The sequence below is a fragment of the Tamandua tetradactyla genome, chromosome 14 (assembly GCF_023851605.1).
Source record: "Tamandua tetradactyla isolate mTamTet1 chromosome 14, mTamTet1.pri, whole genome shotgun sequence".
NCBI classification, from domain to species: Eukaryota; Metazoa; Chordata; class Mammalia; order Pilosa; family Myrmecophagidae; genus Tamandua; species Tamandua tetradactyla.
The window spans coordinates 46,087,783-46,107,186 of NC_135340.1; the positions used below are offsets into that span (position 1 = coordinate 46,087,783).

Here is a 19,404-nt window from a genome sequence, read left to right on the forward strand (position 1 = left end):
TCCTTTGAGTAGATACCTAGCAGTGGTATTGCTGGGTCATAATCCATTCTGCCATTCTATGTCTTTTGATTGGGAAATTCAGTCCATTAACTTTCAGTGTTATTACTGTTTGGATAATATTTTCCTCTACCATTTTGGCTTTTGTATTATATATATCATATCTGATTTTCCTTCTTTCTACACTTTACTCCATACCTCTCTCTTCTGTCTTTTCGTATCTGACTCTAGTGCTCCCTTTAGTATTTCTTGCAGAGCTGGTCTCTTGGTCACAAATTCTCTCAGTGACTTTTTGTCTATAAATGTTTTAATTTCTCCTTCATTTTTGAAGGACAATTTTGCTGGATATAGGAGTCTTGGTTGGCAGTTTTTCTCTTTTAGTGATTTAAATATATCATCCCACTGTCTTCTAGCTTCCATGGTTTCTGCTGAGAAATCTACACATAGTCTTATTGGGTTTCCCTTGTATGTGACAGATTGTTTTTCTCTTGCTGCTTTCAAGATCCTCTCTTTCTCTTTGACCTCTGACATTCTAACTAGTAAATGTCTTGGAGAACGCCTATTTGGGTCTATTCTCTTTGGGGTGCGCTGCACTTCTTGGATCTGTAAATTTAGGTCTTTCATAAGAGTTGGGAAATTTTCAGTGATAATTTCTTCCATTAGTTTTTCTCCTCCTTTTCCCTTCTCTTCTCCTTCTGGGACACCCACAACACGTATATTTGTGCGCTTCATATTGTCATTCAGTTCCCTGATCCCCTGCTCAAGTTTTTCCATTCTTTTCCCTATAGTTTCTGTTTCTTTTTGGAATTCAGATGTTCCATCCTCCAGTTCACTAATTGTAGCTTCTGTCTCTTTAGATCTACTATTGTAGGTATCCATTGTTTTTTCCATTTTTTCTTCTTTGTCCTTCACTCCCATAAGTTCTGTGATTTGTTTTTTCAGATTTTCTATTTCTTCTTTTTGTTCAGCCCATGTCTTCTTCATGTCCTCCCTCAATTTACTGATTTGGTTTTTGAAGAGTTTTTCCATTTCTGTTCGTATATTCAGCATTAGTTGTCTCAGCTCCTGTATCTCATTTGAACTATTGGTTTGTTCCTTTGACTGGGCCATATCTTCAATTTTCCGAGTGTCATCCATTATTTTCTGCTGGTGTCTGGGCATTTGATCAGATTTCCCTGAGTGTGGGACCCGGCTGGTTGAAAGGTTTTTCTGTGGAATCTCTGGGCTCTGTTTTTCTTTTCCTGCCCAGTAGGTGGCGCTCGTGGCGGTCCTCTGTCTGCGGGGCAGTCGGCCTGGGAAACCGCGCGTGGAGGGGGTGTCGCTGGCTGCCGCAGCTTGGGGGAGTGCCGGTCCAAATTGCCCAGCTGGCCCGAGACACCAAGCGTGACGGGAGGGCCCCGCTATCCTACGTTCCCAGTCAGACCGGGGAGCCACGTGCGTGGAGGGGACCCCAGTCGCCAGCTGCCCCGGCCGGGAAAACATGCGCCCCTCGGGTATCTCACCGCAGCGGATTCTCCCTGCCTGTTCAGCCGTTCCAGAATGGGGTACGCTGTCTTTTTGGTCTCTGTCGTGACTCCGGGAGCTGTTTCGTATTTTTTCTGTTTCTTTAGTTGTTTTTCTGGAGGAGGAACTAAGACCCGCGCGTCTTACTAAGCTTCCATCTTCTCCGGAAGTCTAATTTCAAGGCCTATTCTAGTTTCAAAAGATTATTTTTCTGAAAATGACAATTTCTACCTATTTCTGGTGGCACAAAACAAATTAGCCATAATTAATGTGGTATATCAAGTAAACTTCACATTAGTTTTATAGACCTGTAAGATAATATATAAAGGTTTTCTCCCATGAAAGAATGTCTGCTTTCTACACAATGATCCAGCTATATAGCTCTTTGCAGAAAAAAGATAGCAATAGAATAGAAGCTTACTCCATTCTTAGGAACCTAGGAAAGATGATTTTCTTTCTGCTTTGCTCTACTCTATTCTAGGAGGTTTGATTTCATGAAAGTGTTTATATATTATTCCCTAACCCACCTCGAAAATAGAACTAAGTCCTAAATTACTTCTGACAAATCTAGTCTCCTTGATACTGTTTGAATTACAATTTGGAAATAAATTATCAGATTTTAGGACCTATAATATTCAGGCACACAGCTCAAAAGTTCCTCTTAAACCAGCAGAATTTGGGGACTAAGCGCCACATAGAGCTAAGCCAACTTAGTCTCCGAGGCTAAATTTTTCAGTCTTAAACTTCAGTGCTGTGCCCCATCTACTGTACATCTTCTCCTTAGCTGTACAGAAACAATGACTTTGTATAGTGCTCTTACCCACTCCCTATAGATGCCCCAAATTGAGCGGACATATGACTATACACAACTTTCTTATGTTAGACAAAGGCCAGCTATTAGTACAGCACCAGGATTGTTCAGTGTGTGTATTTTAATACCCTTATGATAAAGGAAACTTGGCCAATTAATAGTCTTAATATCTCTGGGGGTGACTCAGGTGTAATTATCAGTAGGCTTAGCCTCTCCTTTGCAGGAATGAGCTTCATAGGGGCAAACCCCAAGATCTAGGACTCAGCCTATTGAATTGTTTGTCCTTCCAATAGCCTGGATTATTGAAGACAACTGTATAATGAATGATACAGCTTTTACAGTGTGACTGTGTGATTGTGAAAACCTTGTGTCTGATGCTCCTTTTATCCAGGGTATGGACAGATGAGTAAAACAAACAAACAAACAAAAAAAAAAACCCCAAAAAACAAATAAAAATAAGGATAAAAATTAAATAAATAATAGGGGGATTGAAATACTAGTGGTCAATGAGAGGGATGGGTAAGGGATATGGGATGTATGAATTTTTTCTTTTTATTTTTTTTCCCGGAGTGATGCAAATGCTCTAAGAATAATCATGGTGATGAATATAGAACTATGTGAAGATATCGTGAGCCATTGATTGTATACCATGTATGGACATGTATATGAAGATTTCTCAATAAAAATATTTTTAAAAAGACCTATTGTGATTTAGTTGGGCTACACCTTAACCCAGGTAAACTCATCAAAAGATTCTTTATATAGGAATGGATTGATACAAAGAATATGTTTTGCTAGAATACATTCCAACACACCATCTATTTTGGTGTCTCTCAGGGTGAGCTGTGAAATTATTCTTGATAAATCAACTGTAAACAATCAAAAACATCAAATTCACAACTTATTGCTTTCAGACAGACAAACATAAAAATTTTCCAGAGCTGACCTGATCATATTTTCTTAGTTTATATTTGTCCTGGTCTGTGTCTTTCTATAATATTTTTTTCCAGTTGATTTCTTTTACTGCTTTGCACCAATTTATCTAATGCGTGTTTGACTTGCCAATCACAATCTATCAATGTTTAAAATCTTAAAAAAATTTTTTTTGCCCATGCTTCATTCCAGTGTTTCATATAGGAATTAATTCTTTTTTTATTCATTAAAAAGAATCCACATCTCTCTTTATGTAACTATAACTATAAATATAAAATTTTTATTCTAGTAACATATATAACTTAAAATTTCTCCTTTTAAACACACTCAAATATAAAATTCAGTGCGCAAATACAATCACATTCACAAAATTATCACCGCCACCCATTACCAAAACCTTTCTATTGCCCGAAACAGAAATTTTGTACCAATTAAACATTACCTCTTTATTCCCTACCTCCATCTCAGCCTGTGGTAATGAGTATTCTAGTTTCTAACTCTATGAATTTGCTTATTTAAATTATTTCATATCAATGAGATCATACAATATTTATCCATTTGTGTCTGGCTTATTTCACTCAACATGATATCTTCACGGTTCATGCATGTTGTTGCATGTAGCAAAGCTCTATTCCTTTTTATGGCCGAATAATACTCCATTGTATGTATAGACCATATTTTGTTCACTTGTTGATGAGCACTTGGGGTGCTTCCATTTTTTGGCAATTGTGAATAATGCCGCTATGAACATTGGTGTGCAAATACCTGTTCGAGTGTGTGCTTTCAATTCATTTGGGTATATATCTAGAAGTGGGATTGCTGAGTCATATGGTAATTCTATACATACTTTCTGAGGAACTGCTAAACTGTTTTCCACAGCAGCTGCACCATTTTATATTTCCACTAACAATGAAAAAGTGTTCCCAGTTCTCCACATCCTCTCCAACACTTGTAATTTTCTGTTATTTTTTTTTTAATAGTTAGCCATTCTAGTGGATGTGAAATATCTCACTGTCGTCTTGATTTGAATTTCCCTAATGGCTAATGAAATTGAGCATCTTTTCATGTGCTTTTTGGCTAATTGTGTATCTTCTTTGGAGAAATGTCTGTTCAAGTCTTTTGCCCATTTCAAAGTGGGTTGTTTGTCCTTTGTTGTAAAATTATACTGTAGACTTTTTTTTTGGCGGGGGGTGTATGGTCTGGGAATCAAACCCGGGTCTCCTGCATGGAAGGTGAGCATTCTGCCACTGAACCATCCATGTACCCTATACTGTATACTTTTAATTTTACTTTTGACCTAATTTCAGACTTAGGAAAAAGACGCAAGAAGACTACAAAGAATCCTATATTTCTTCTACTCAGGTTCCCCAAATGTTAACAATTTACCATATTTACTTTCTCTCACTCTCTCTTCTTACATAATTTCCCCTGAAGCATCTGACAATAAAATTTTCTTTTTTTAAAGGCAAGATGGTTCATGTACTTTAGCAGGTGGCCAATCCCAGATCCATTCTTTTGTACTGGTAACTTGTGACGCATGCCATCACCATGGTTAATAGGAATTATTAGGTTCAGCTGCCTCTTCCTTCATGCTTTTATATTATCTCCTTCTACTGCATGATTCTCACAAGAATTCCTATGGGATGGCTTAGCAGGAAAAAAAAGAATTTGGCTTGAGATGATATTTCTGTCATAATACAGACATATATCAATGTGAGTCCTCTTATAACCCTGAGATGTCCAGCAGGAATTCCCAACAGAAACTGCTTCATGCTAGTCATTATATTAGCCATTGTTGTTTAAACTTAAAAGCACTGCTTTTCTAAACTATAGGGTTAATATTTAGATTTGGAACTTGAGTATTATATAGGAAATCAACTCATCTTGTGATGCAGTGCAGTGGTTTTCAAAGTCTAGTCCCTGTAGCTGTAGCTTTGCTATCTATCACCTGTCAACTGTTGGAAACGCAAATTCTGAGGCCATCCAGGCTTACTGAATTAGAATCGCTGGGGGTGGGGGTCCAGAAATCTGTCTTTTAACAGGTCCCTTTATACCAGTTTTTTCTGATGCATACTACATTGAAGAACCACTCGTACACATGGAGCTTGAATTTTAAGACTAAAGGCCAAGGGTTCAAGACTAGAACTGGTTCCTTATCACAGGGCTGTTCTCAACTGCTAAATAAAGATGTTGCACTGGAAGACCATTAAGACTTCTTCCAATTCTAAGAGTATATGGTTGGATTTTTTTCATAAACTCTGTTAACCCTGCTCATCCCAAGACACATCTCTAAATACCTGTATTTTACTGATCCTAATAAGAGACATACCAACTCAGAGAAAGGACAGCCATGGGGCTCAGCTCCTGGCAGGGATGTCTCTTTATGTTTATAATTTACTGCCCTATTGTGGGGCCATCTCTCAGTAGAACTGTGATCAAAGTTTGCTTTTACAAATCCCAGTTTCCTACTTAGAATGAGGGAAGTGATCTTGCCAAAACACAAACTTTTCTAACGAGTAAATAGGATGGCATTATTTTTACTCATGGAGAAAATAAATGCTAATCCTCATCTTTTTTTCAGACAAAATGTAACTTTTTATGAGATTTCAGTTTTTGAAATACAGAACTCTTACAGCCACTTGAAATATAAATTACTTACATCCACAGTATTTATATTTCAAGTTCTTTTTACAAAATATGTACGCCATTTTGAAAGAATACTATTGAGATCATGATCTGAAATACTTGTTGGAGAGTTTGAAAAGGACTCACAGAATCTGGTCTCCATAAATTCACTGTAAACTGACATAATCAAAATATGGCTTACTGGTATGGATTAACCATTCATAAAAATACTAATTTGCTATACATGTGGTCAGCAAATGATGATCAAAGGGCCAAATCTGGCTGGCGGCCCATTTTTGTACAGCTGTGAGCTAAATATCGTTTTTACATTTTTTTTACTTAGCATGGTCCTCCCCCCCACATCCATCGCTGATCCCTAGGGGCCCCCCCCCAGCCCCTGTCCCCCCACCTCCAGCTTGCACTGGTCGGGCCTTTCCTCGGAACTCCCAGCCTTTCCCGAACCACGGGCCACCCCGCCCCCGCCGCGGCTGCCTCTGTCCTCAGGTCCCTCAGCCCCACGCCTCGCGGCCGCCGGGGCCCAATCGCTCGCGGCTTCTCCGGGAGGCCGGTTTCCGGTGGAGCAGGGGCGTCTCTGCGGCCGCCCGGCTCCTGCGCGCTCAGCACCGCCGACGGCGGCCAGATGCAGGCGGAACGCGGAGGCCGGGGCGGCCGTGGGCGGCGGCCCTACCGCGACCGGCCCGGCGGGGACCGTGACCCGGATCGGGCAGAGGCCGCAGCGGTAGCGAGAGACGGCGGCGGGGACAGAGGGGGCCGCCGGGCCCGCGGTCGGGGTTTCCGCGGCGGCCGCGGGGGCCGTGGAGGAGGCGCCCCGCGAGGTGGCCGCCGGGAGCAGAGAGGCCGGGGCGCCGGGACGAGCGTGAGGGTAAGGAACCACGGCGCGCGGGGCGGGGGCCGCGGGCAACGGGAACTGGTGGGGCGGGGGCCACGGCCTCGCGTGATGTCGCGGGGCGCGCGCGAGCCGGGCGGCGGCGGCGCCTGCGCGGGAAGGGCGGCGGGCGGCGGGGATGCGCGCGCGGCGTGCGTGGAGCCCGTCCGCTGTGGGAGCCACTTGTTTCCTGCGTGGGGGGGGGGGGGGGGTTGACGGGAGACGGTCGGGTCCTTGGACCTTCCCTTCCTGTCGAGGGCGGCCGTGGCACCGGAAGGTTCAGAACCCTGGGGCCGAGGCTGTGTGTCAGGCTGCAGGTCCCAGGGCCCGTCTGCATCCGGTGGGGTGCCTATGTGGTTAACCTTTACGGGGGCGCAAGCAGGGGGTGGTCTCAGGTGCCAAGACCTCGATGGACCCTATCTGTATTAGGAGGGAAGGGTTTTCTGGGTCTGTTTTGTTCTCTGCCGTGGCAATACCTGTTATACGGTAGGCGAATAATAATAATAATATAATAATAATAATAATAAAAAATATTTCAATGAATGTAGGAATGCCCCTCACTGGTCTTAAACTTTGCACCTGGAGACAAAAGTGCTTTATGGGGACTTGACAGGATTTGTGGGCGTTTCTCTTTTATTACACATCTTTGTAAAAATCATCTTTGTAGAAATCTTTTTGTATTTCCCACTTCTGAATGTTTCAGCAGCAAGGTCTGAATTTTAATAGTAAATATGATTGATCTAATTCACATATTAATAAGAGGAAATTTCTTAAAGGTCGGAGCAAGCGCTTATTGGTATCCCCGCTATAGGAGTGAGTTAGCTTTTTGTTCAGATTTCTGGGTTTTTATGAGCTGTTCTGTTAATTTTTAACATTTTTAGTACAAAACTGCACTTACAGTTTGAATTCTTGTGTATAATAAAAAGAAACCCGTAGGGGTGGGTGGGGAGTTCAGTGGTAGAATTCCGACTTGCCATATGGGAGACCTGGGTTCGATTCTTGGCCCATTCATTTCCCAAAGACAAACAATGAAAAACCAAACAAAAGCAAAAAATTCAACAGATGGTGCTACAATAAGGGGATACTCATATGGAAAAAGAATGAAATGTGATCCCCACCATACAGCATACAGAAAAAAAAGAAAAGAAAGAAACCCATATATTATTCTGATTGAATCATACTTTCCTACTGAAATATTTGCAGTATCTTAAGGGCATATTAAGTAAAATTCCCCTGAAGATAGTAGTTGTATACAGAAATACAGAATTGGAAAAAACTAAGTTATATAAAACTGAAAATTAAGCTTATTATACTTAACCTTCTTAAGGTTAAGGTAGGTAATAAAAATTGAATGATGTATAAAGAAATGTTTAGAGTCAGTTGTTTGCCAGTTTGAGGAAGGAAGCTAAGACCAATATAGTGTCCATTAGATGTCACATTTTTGACCTTAGAACAACTCCAAAATATATATACTTGGTCATTTTTACAGGTTACCTGACTTGCTTAAGCTTCCATAGCTAGTAGCAGAGCTGGAATTACATCTAGAATTCACTGACTAGGTATGCCATCCTGCCTCTGAAAAGTTGTGTTTTATTGCTTAGATTTTTATGAACCAATTACCAATTTACTGAGAATAAAGTAGGCACATCTGGGGTGCAGGGATAATGTCTTAATAATACTTTTAAGAACAGTACCCTCATTACCTACTACAGTGCCTGGTACACAGATTTCTAATAACAAGTGACTTTAACTTGTTGAGTTGAGTGAATGAGGGTGTTATTGTCTTATTCATTGCTGTTGAACTAATTTGAGTGCAATGATGGTACATCAGCTAGAGAAAAAGAATAATATGACTTTATTTTTAGTTTAGGGTAATATTGTAACCCATTCTACTAAAATTTTAGGCTTTAAGCCCTTGTGAGATGCTCTTAAAATTCCATTTTCTACTTTCTTATAGGATTTTCTCACTTGATCGTTTAATGATTATGTCAGCATCTGTAAAATGCTTGGCACAGAGCTTGGGGCATCGGTGATAGTTGCAACCACCACTATTACTAACCGCTGCAGCCGCCACCACCATGTTTTCAGCCAAGCTGGAAGATGGGATGGTGGAATGATTATTCTTTCATTTAGGTTTGGGTTACTGACTTTTTGGTATTGAACCATGTCCCCTGCAAAAGGCATAATCAGGTCCCAACCTCTGGGGTGTAACCCATTTCTAAATAGAACCTTTCAAGATACTATTAGTTAAGCCGTGCCGTAACTGAATGAGGGTGGACCTTAATTCAACATGGGTGAAGTCCTTATAAACAAAAAAATTGGACAGAGAAGAGGAAGCCACAGGGAGCAGCCAGAAGCTGGAAGTTAACAGAAATTGGAAGAGAAGATGTGGCCATGTGCATTGCCATCTGATGGAAAAGCCAAGGAAACCCAAAGATTTCTGGCCAGCCAGAAGATACTGACCCTGGCAGGAAGCAGGTCTTCTAGACTCTGAACCCATGAGCCAATGAATTCCTGTGGTTACATTGTATATTATTTATTAGCCCATTGTATGGTGTTTATTAACAGAGAAACTAAAACAGTGACCTCTCAGGTCTCTTCCATTTTTCAGAATCTGAAGTGTTGTTCTTATTTAGTCTTGTTAGGAGTACCATTCTTGATGCCTAAAGATTAAATGAAACAAGGTTGACCTACCTGGAACTTCTTTGCTCTCTTATCCAATGGCACATTTATGCTCCAAATGGAGATTAACTGAAACAATCTTAAAGAAAAAAGTAATAATAGGGTTGTGTAAGAACTGGCTATCCACCTGCAGGATTCATTAATGTTTATATATCCTGGTAGTTCTCTGTGTTGCAAACTGCTAAATAAGAAGCATGTATGGAAAACTACACATCTTTTAAAGTTATCACAGTCTATTTCCTTCTGTCCTTTGTCTTTCTGTTTAGACAACTGTTTAGACATTTTGTAACAGTTGAACCATTTTCTTTCTCTTTTATTTTTATTTTTATTTTTTTATTAATTAAAAAAATTAACTAACAAAACATTTAGAAATTTCTTTCTCTTTTAGACTACTACATATATGTGGCTTATCAGTGGAAAACAAAACAAAATAAAACTTAAAAAAACAACTTCTAGATCTTAGTTTGTCAAGGTAATTTAGGTAGGTGCATTGCAGCTTCTAGTCTCTTGGTCTTAAATCATTCCCTTTATAGATGGTATGAATTCTAAGCTTACAGAACTTGGGTAAGCTATCAAAAGATTAGTTATCTTCATTGTACACCCACTAGTAGCATTATATTGTACTTGATGCATTTATTAAAAAATTTTTAAGCAAACACTAGGAATAAGCAGGATTATATATATATTTGATGAGCTATCAGTAGAGAGGAAAACAAAGTCTTATTGGCAGCCTTACAATTTTTTTTCTTTTTTCCCCTCTCAGAGAAACTTACATTTATTAAGCACTAGTATGAGAAGAGAAAACTGACGTACAGTTAAATAACTCAAGAGAGGTTAAGTAACTTAACTAAGGTCACTCAACCAAAATTGCAGAGCCTTTATTCAACAAAGGCCTTTTGGCTCAGAGTTCTTTCCACTACTACTCTACACTGCCTTTGGACTGACTTTGAGATTTGAAAAAGAGGTGTGGACAAGTGTTGAATGGTCCTCTTTCACATACCTTCTTTTTCCAGATAGTTCAATATAAGGCATTATTGATAACATATTTAGTTATTATGGTTGTCAACAGATCTTTGCTTTCTGTTGGATGTTTATATGGCAGCTGCTTATATTCTTTTTTGTTTTTTGGGTACATGGGCTGGAAATTGAACCCAGGTCTCTCGCATGGCAAGTAAGCATTCTATCATTGAATCACCCCTGAAAAAATTCATGTTTGATTACTTAATCCAATAAAAGATAAAACAGATGTTTATTGCTGTATTAGAATAGCAGAATTTGGAGGCACTTTTTTTCTGACCAAACTTTTGTTTTGAAAACGTACTATAAATCCCATACTTGAGTTATAATTGATACTAGGTGTCTTTGACATTTTCATTGTTACCATTTTACTCAGAAAAGAGAAATCTCTGGCTTTGATGTTCAAGTTTAGTGGGAACTTGAAAGAAGAAACTATGTCAAATTAAGTTGCTGACAGGTTTCTAAGGCATTTAGTCCTTCCTTGCCTTTGTTGTTGATGAAAGGAGTCACTATTATTGTGTTAGCCACATAGAATGGGGGCCTCTTAAATCTTCAAAATCAAAGGACAACCTCCAGGCTATGTTTTCCTCCTTTCAGGGAAGTCTGAAACAAATTGGGTGAGAAAGTGAATGTGCCTAAGCAACAGAAAATCACTTTAAGATTAGTTCTTGGTAATCCATGGGAATTGGCCTCTCCTTTGTTGATGCAAACTATTATTCAAACATTGTAACTCTTTTGGCATCCTTGACCTTGTTCACATATATTGTTTTGAGGTCTGCTTTTCATATGGATCATTATTTCAGTTACACATTTGCATTATTGACACAGACCACTAATCTAACTTTTTACTTGTTTTCTGCCTGGAAATTTTTTTTGAGAAACCATGTAATATATTGTACTTTAAAGTTTATATTAATTTTTTATCAGTGATTCAGAGAGTTTCAAAATATATAATTTCCAACATATTGTATATATTTACATTTTAGATAAAACTGTTAAATCATTCTTATAAATGCACCTGACAAATTCTAAATACTATAGTGATTTGCTGTTCACCATCATCCATTTAAGAAATATATTGACAAACTCTTCTTCAGTCAGAAGATTTACATTCTTCCTTGTTCTCTTTGGCTTGTATTTATTCTATATCTTCCACAGAACACTATTCAATGTAATATACTTTGGTACTTCAAAATCTTTTAGTGATCACCCTTTCATGCTTCCCTAGAACAAATTTTGACTTAAAAAATTTTTTTTAACAGAGCTTGGGAATAAAAATTTTTGTTCTAGATTTAATTACTTCTACATTGATTAATATACACTTGATTTTGATTCACAATTATTAAACATAAAAGTAAATTTTTATTATAAATGTATTTCATTTTCCTTAATGATTTTAGGTATCCAGGATGAATATTACTTGTTGCCTGAATGAGCATTAATTTTGTTCCTAATTTTTATTTTTATAAATGTAAACACTGAGAATCATTGTTCATTGTTTAGGTATATGGGCATGATTGGAGTTTTATTATATAAATGTCATTCAATTCTTTGAATACTTTTAAAATTATATGCCCAAATTACTAATATAAAAAACTGAATAGTCTGTCAATTGACAACTGGATTAGGGATTCCTTCAATTTTGTTGGAAGTAAAGAATTGGAAACTACCTGATTTGAAAAAGTACTTGTTACATGGTCTGTAGGGTTATACTTTCTCAATATCTGCATGCATATTTAAGAACATTGGGCAGTGCACCACAGTCATTGAGAATGGCTGGGAAGGGGTTTCCCTGTCTTCAGGGGCCTTTTTTGGTAGACTGCTTTTTGGAAAAAATAAGGAAATTGAATATCTGGAACTTATTCCCTTGCAAACAACCATGCTCAGGTGCTCCTTAGAAAATCTACAGGAACCCACAAGTGTATACATACTCCATTTTGAAGACTTCTGAGGTCACATTATCATCTTTTTTTTTTTAAGTGTTATTAAGATAGTTTATTGTGTGTACTTACATAGAGTTCTTTATTTTGTTTTTTGGCTATGGACATTTGGAGAATCTGGTTTTCAATTTTTGCCATTCATAGTATTGTTAGTCTTAGTTTTAACCTTTTCCTAGGGTGGAAAATGGGTAGGCCATAATTCAAGACTACTGGGCTGTTTGGTGTGGGATTAGGCACCAAGCCCCTGCTGCGTTTTTCCAAGGAAAAGTAGTGATTACTTTTCACAGCATTGGGCAAATGACCTATAGAGTGGTTGTGAAGGTCATTGGATCCTAACCACACTCGCAGGTTTACTTGCTAACCCTTTCCTGGTGAATTTAATTTAAGTGGTTTTAAAGGCATTTTCAGTTTAGATGTCTCTTTCTTGATGCACTTTGGAATGTCAAAAGGAGAAATAAAGACCATAATGACACATAATTATATTTGTTTTATAGAAGCAATTGGTAACTTATTAGGGACATGGAGTTAATTCTCTTAGTTTTCAGTTTCTTTTCTTAGAAGCCATTTATATGTGTGTGTATGTTGAGGTGCCAAGAGTAAATGCTTTAATAATTTTTATTCCTTTCTCTTTTGAATGAAAATAATCCACACCTTTTTGGTCTAAAAATTTTCTATGACTGCATCGTGGGGGCATTGTATTTTGTTATGGGTAATACTATGCTTTTGAGTGAGTTTTGTGAAAAGATGTTAAAAAGAACCTGAAATTGATGTGCTTAATTTTATCCTGGTGTGGCTCTAATCCTTAAGCTTTCAGAGATCCATTCAACATAGCATGGACGTTCACCAGAGTGGACACTCAACTTTAGGCTTCATTGAGTCTAACACACTGATTAGAATCCGAGTGTCTGTTTCTAGGCATCTGTTCTCTCTGTCAGCGCTTCAAGCATCTTCACTTGTCTGCATCTCTGTCATCCCTGAAGCAACTGTCTAACTTCTGTCAGCTTTCTCAATTCCTGGTGTCTCCTAGAACTTCTGCATTTCCAAACATCTGTGTCTGCACCTGAGGTTTCTCTAAATGTTTCCCCTTTTAAAGGATTCCAGTGAACTAATCAAAACACACCTTGAATTGGTGGAGTCGCATCTCCATCTAATCAAAAGGTCACACCCATAATTGGGTATGTCACATCTCCATGGAAACAATCCAATCAACACTGAATGTTCTTACAGTGTTGAGTCGGGATTAAAAGAAACATGGCTGCCCTTACAAGATTCGATCAGGAAAAAGACATGGCTTTTCTGGGGTACATAACAGCTTCAAACCAGCACATTACCCTATTATTAATAGCTTGTATTAGTATCATACTCTTGTTATAATTCATGAAAGAACATTCATATACTATTAATTACAGTTCATCACCTCTGGTAGGGTGTATAGTCCTGTGCTTTATATTGTTTAATTTTTATTTTAGTAATATATATATCCTGAAGTTTCCCCTTTTAACCATACCCACCTCTGTAGTTCAGTGCTGTTGATTACACCCACAATAATATGCCAGCATCACCACCATCCATTTCCACACCTAACTGTCAACCTAAACAGAAATTCTGTACATGTTCATCATCATCACCCCATTCTCTAACCACAGTCTATCTCCTGGTAACCTGTATTATAGATTCTAAATCTGTGAGTTAACTTATTATAATTAGTTCATAATAGTGAGATCATACGATATTTGTCCTTTTGTGTCTGATTTATATCACTTAACATAATGTTATCAAGATTCATCGTGTTGTTGCATGTATCAGGATTTCATTCCTTTTTTATGGCTGAATAATATTCCATTACATGCATATACCACATTTTGTTTATCAGTTCATCAGTTCATGTACACTTTGGTTGTTTCCATCTTTTGACAATTGTGAATAATGCTACTATGAACATCAGTGTGAAAATATCTGTTTGAATCCCTGCTTTCAGTTCTTCTGGGTATATACCTAATAGCAGGATTGTAGATCATATGGTAATAATATATACTTAGCTACCTGAGGAACTACCAAACTATCTCACACAATGGTTGTGCTATTTTTTATTTCCACCAGCAATGAGTGAGTATTCCTATTTTTCTACATCCTCTCCAACACATAGTTTTCTGTTTTTTTTTTTTTTAATAATAGCCATTCTATGGGTGTGAAATTGTATCTTGCTGTGGTTTTGAATTGCATTTCCTTAATCACTAGTGATATTGAATATCTTTTCATATTATTTTAAAAAAGTTTTATTGACACACCATGCAATCCATCCAAGGTTTACAATCAATGGCTCTTGGTTTAATCACAGACTTTTTTTCATGCGCTTTTTAGCCATTTGTATTTCCTCTTTGTAGAAATATGTATTCAAGTCTTTTGCCCATTTTTAAATTGTGTTGTGTGTCTTTAATGTTGAGTTGTAGGATTTCTTGATCTATTCTGGATATTAAACCCTTATCATATATGTGGTGTGCTGGTTTGAAATGATGTATGTACCCTAGAAAAGCCATGTTTTAATCCTAATCCCATTTTGTAAAGGCAGCCATTTCTTCTAATCCCTGTTCAGCATTGTATGCTTGAAACCATAATTAGATCATCTCCCTGGAGATATGATTTAATCAAGAGTGGTTGTTAGACTGGATTAGCTGGAGGTGTGTCTCCACTCATTTGGGTGGGTCTTGATTAGTTTCTGAAGTCTTATAAAAGAGGGAACATTTTGGAGAATGAGAATGATTCAGAGAGAGCATAGTGGAACGACATAGCCACGAGAAGCAGAGTCCACCAGCCAGCGACTTTTGGGGATAAAGAAGGAAAATACCTGCCAGGGAGCTTCATGAAACAGGAAGCCAGGAGAAGAAGCTAGCAGATGACGCCGTGTTTGCCATGTGCCCTTCCAGATGAGAGAGAAACCTGACTGTGTTCACCATGTGCCTTTCCAGATGAGAGGGAAACCCTGAACTTCATCAGCCTTCATGAACTGAGGTATCTTTCCCTGGATGTCTTAGATTGGACATTTCTATAGACTTGCTTTTATTTGAACATTTTCTTGACCTTAGAACTGTAAACTAGCAACTTATTAAATTCCCCTTTTTAAAAGCTATTCTGTTTCTGGTATATTGCATTCCAGCAGCTAGCAAACTAGAACATGTAGTTTCCAAATATTTTCTCCCATTGCATAGGTTGTCTTTTCACTTTTGAGACAAATTCGTTTCATGCCCAAAAGTTTTTAATTTTGAGGAGGTTCCATTTATAGATTTTTAAATTTTCGTTGCTTATGCTTTGGGTTTAAAGTCTAAGAAACCATTGCCTACCACATGAACTTGAAGATACTTCCCTGCAGTGTCTTATAAGAGTTTTATAATCCTGGTTCTTATATTTAGGTTTTTGATACATTTTGAGTTAATTTTTGTGTATGGTGTGAGACAGGATCCTTTTTCGTTCTTTTGCATAAAGATATCCAGTTTTCCCAACACATTTGTTGAAAAGACTATTCTTATCCAGTTGAGTGGATTTGGTACCCTTGTCAAAAACCAATTAGCTACAGATGTGAGGGCCTATTTCTGCACTCTCAATTTGATTCCATTGATCAGTGTATCTATCCTTATGCTAGTCCCATACTGTTTTGAACACTGTAACTTTGTAATATTCTTTAAAGTCAGGAAGTGTGACTATTTCATTCTTCTTTCTCAGTTTCATTGAGAAAATTTCATTCTTCTTTCTTGAGATGTTTTTGGCTATTTGGGGCCCCTTAATCTTCCAAATAAGTTTCATAATTGACTTTTCTGATTCTGTAAAGTAGGCTGTTGGAACTTTAATTGAGATTGCATTGAATCTGTATATCAATTTGGGTAGCATTCACATCCTAACGATATTTAGTTTTCTAATCCATGAACATGGAATGCCCTTCCATTCCATTTATTTAGCTGTTCTTTGATTTCTTTTAGCAACGTTTTGTAGTTTTCTGTGTGCAAGTCCTTTACATGTTTGGTTAAATTTATTTGTAGATATTTGATTATTTTAGTTACAATTGTAGATGGAGTGTTTTTCTTGATTTCTTGTTCCTGTGTTCATTGTTTGTATATAGAAACACTACTGACTTTTGCATTTTGATGTTGTATCCTGCCACTTTGCTGAATTTTGTAGATTTTTCAGGACATTCTCTATATAGGATCATGCCATCTGCAAATAGTGAAAATTTTACTTCTTCCTTTCTGATTTGAATGCCTTTTATTTATTTTTCTTGCCTGACTGTTCTGGCCAGAATTTCTAGCAGTGTTGAATAACACTGACAGTGGGTATCCTTGCCTAGTTCCTGATCTTGGAGGAAAAGCATTCGGTTTTTCACCATTGAGTATGAGGTTAGCTGTGAGTTCTGCATAAATGCCCTTTATCCTGTTGAGGAAGTTTCCTTCTATTCCTATTTTTTGAAGTGTTTTTATCAAGAAGGGACACTACGTTTGTCAAATGCCTTTTCTGTGTCAAATAAGATGATCATGTGTTTTTTCCCCCTTTGTTTGTTAATGTTGTGTATTACGTTAATTGACTTTCCTACGTTAAACCACCCTTGCATAAATGGGCTAAAACCCACTTGGTCATGGTGTGTAATTCTTTTAGTGTGCTGTTGAATTCAATTTGTAAAAATATTGTTGAAGATTTTTGCATGTGTGTTCGTTGGAGAGATTGTTCTGTAATTTTCTTTCCTGGTAGTATCTTTATCAGGCTTTGGTAGTAAGGTGATGTTGTTGTAATAGAATGAATTAGGTAGTGTTCCATCCACTTCATTTTTCTGGAAGAGTTTGAGCAGGATTTGTATTAATTCTTCTTGGAATGATTGATAGAATTCACCTGTGATGCCTGGACCTGGATTTTTCTTTTTTGGGAGGTTTTGATGATTGGTTCAATATCTTTACTTGTGATTGTTTTTTTGAGATCTTCCTTTACTTCTTGGGACAATATAGGTTGTTTGTGTGTTTCTATGAAATTTTGCATTTCATCTATGCTGTCTGATTTGTTGGCATGCAGTTATTCATAGTATTCTCTTATGATATTTATGATAGTGATGACCCCCCCCTTTCTGATTTTATTTATTTAAATCTTCTCTTTTTGCCTTTGCCAGTCTAACTAAGGGTTTGTCAATTTTATTAATCTTCTCAAAGGACCAACTTTTGGTTTTACTGATTTGCTCTATTGTTTTTTTTTTATTCTCAATTTTGTCTGTTTATAATCCAATCGTTGTTATTTCTGTCCTTCTACTCACTTTGGGATTAGTTTGCCTTCTTTCTTCTGTTTCTTCAGTTGTTCAGTTAGGTCTTTGATTTTAGCTGCTTCTTCCTTTTTAATGTAGGCATTTACGGCTATAAATTTCTCTCTCACTGTTGCCTTCCCTGCATTCCATAAGTTTTGATATGTTGAATTCTTGTTTTCATTCATCCTGAGATATTTACTGATTTCTCTTCCAATTTCTTTTTTGACATGCTGTTTAACTCCTATATATTTGTGAATTTTCCAGTTCTCCAACTGTTATTGATTTCCTGATTTTGTTAAGAACTTTTGCATCTTTGTTCATTAGGGAGATTGGTCTGCAGTTTTCCTTTCTTGTAACGTCTTTATCTGATTTTGATAGTAGAGTTATATTAGCTTCATAAAATGTGTTAGTGTTCCTTTTTCCTCAAAATTTTTGAAGAGTTTGAGCAGGATTGGTGTTAATTCTCTTTGGAATGTTTGATAAAATTCATCTTTGAAGCCATCTGATCCTGGGCTTGAGTTTGAAGGGAGATTTTTGATCACTGATTGAATCTCCTTATTTGTAATTGATTTGTTCTGTTGTATCTTCTATTTCTTCTCAAGTCAGTATAAGCAATTTGTGCGTTTCTAGGAATTTGTCTATTTCATTTACATTGTCTAGTTTGTTGGCACGTAGTGGTTCATAATATTCTCTTATGATTTCTTTAATTTCTTCAGGATCTGTGGTAACAACGCCCCTCTCATTTCTGATTTTGTCTATTTTCATCCTTTTTCTTTTTTTCTTTCTTAGATAGCTAGGTGTCCATCAATTTTATTGTTTTTTTTTAAAGAACCAACTTTTGATTTTGTTGATTCATTCTACTGTTTTATTATTCTCCAGTGTTTTTTTTTCTGCTTTAATCTTTATTATTTCTCTTCTTTTATTTGCTTTGGAGTTAATTGCTGTGCTTTCTTTAAATTGTCCAGGTGAGTGGTGAAAACTAATTTTGGTGTAATAAATTTTCCTCTCAGCACTGCCTTTGCCACATCCCATAAGTTTTGATATGTTGTATTCTTATTATCATTCATCTCCAGATATTTACCCATTTCTCTAGCAATTTCTTCCTTGACCCACTGATTATTTAAGAGTGTGTTGTTTAATCTCTATATATTTGTGAAAGTGCTGGTTCTTTGGTGATTATATTTTCCAGCTTTATTCCATTGTGGTCAGAGAAAGTGCTTTTGGATAATTTCAATCTTATTAATTTATAAAGACTGAGTTTGTGTCCTAGCATATGATTTATCCTGGAGAATGTTCTACATGCGCTACAGAAGAATGTATATCCTGGTGTTTTGGGGTATAATGATTTATATATGTCTATTGGTATAATGTATTTATCCCATTGTTTAGGTTCTTTATTTCCTTGTTGATCCTCTCTCTAATTGTTCTATCTATAATGGAGAGTGGTGCATTGAAGTCTGCCAGTATTACTGTTGAAGTGTCTATAACTCCCTTCAGTTTTGCCAATGTTTGCCTCATGTACTTTGAAGTTCCTTGATTGGGAGCGTACACATTTATGATTGTTATTTCTTCTTGGTGAATTGTCCCTTTTATTAATATGCAGTATCCTTCCTTGTCTCTTATGACATCTTTACATTTAAAGTCTATTTTGTTTGATGTTAGTTTAGCTATTTTTGCTTTCTTTTGGCTATGGCTTGCATAGAAGATTCTTTTATTTTCAAGTTAATTGTGTCCTTGA

General features: G+C 37.3%; 1 protein-coding gene across 1 annotated transcript in view; it reads left to right on the plus strand.

Annotated features, from left to right (window-relative positions):
- AVEN (apoptosis and caspase activation inhibitor) overlaps positions 1 to 19,404 on the plus strand; it is a 275,264-nt gene that overhangs the window by 5,202 nt on the left and 250,658 nt on the right. The window contains exon 2 of the mRNA XM_077126736.1: positions 6,285 to 6,752. Within this exon, the coding sequence (XP_076982851.1) occupies positions 6,285 to 6,752 (468 nt within the window). The remainder of the gene's footprint in view (positions 1 to 6,284; positions 6,753 to 19,404) is intronic.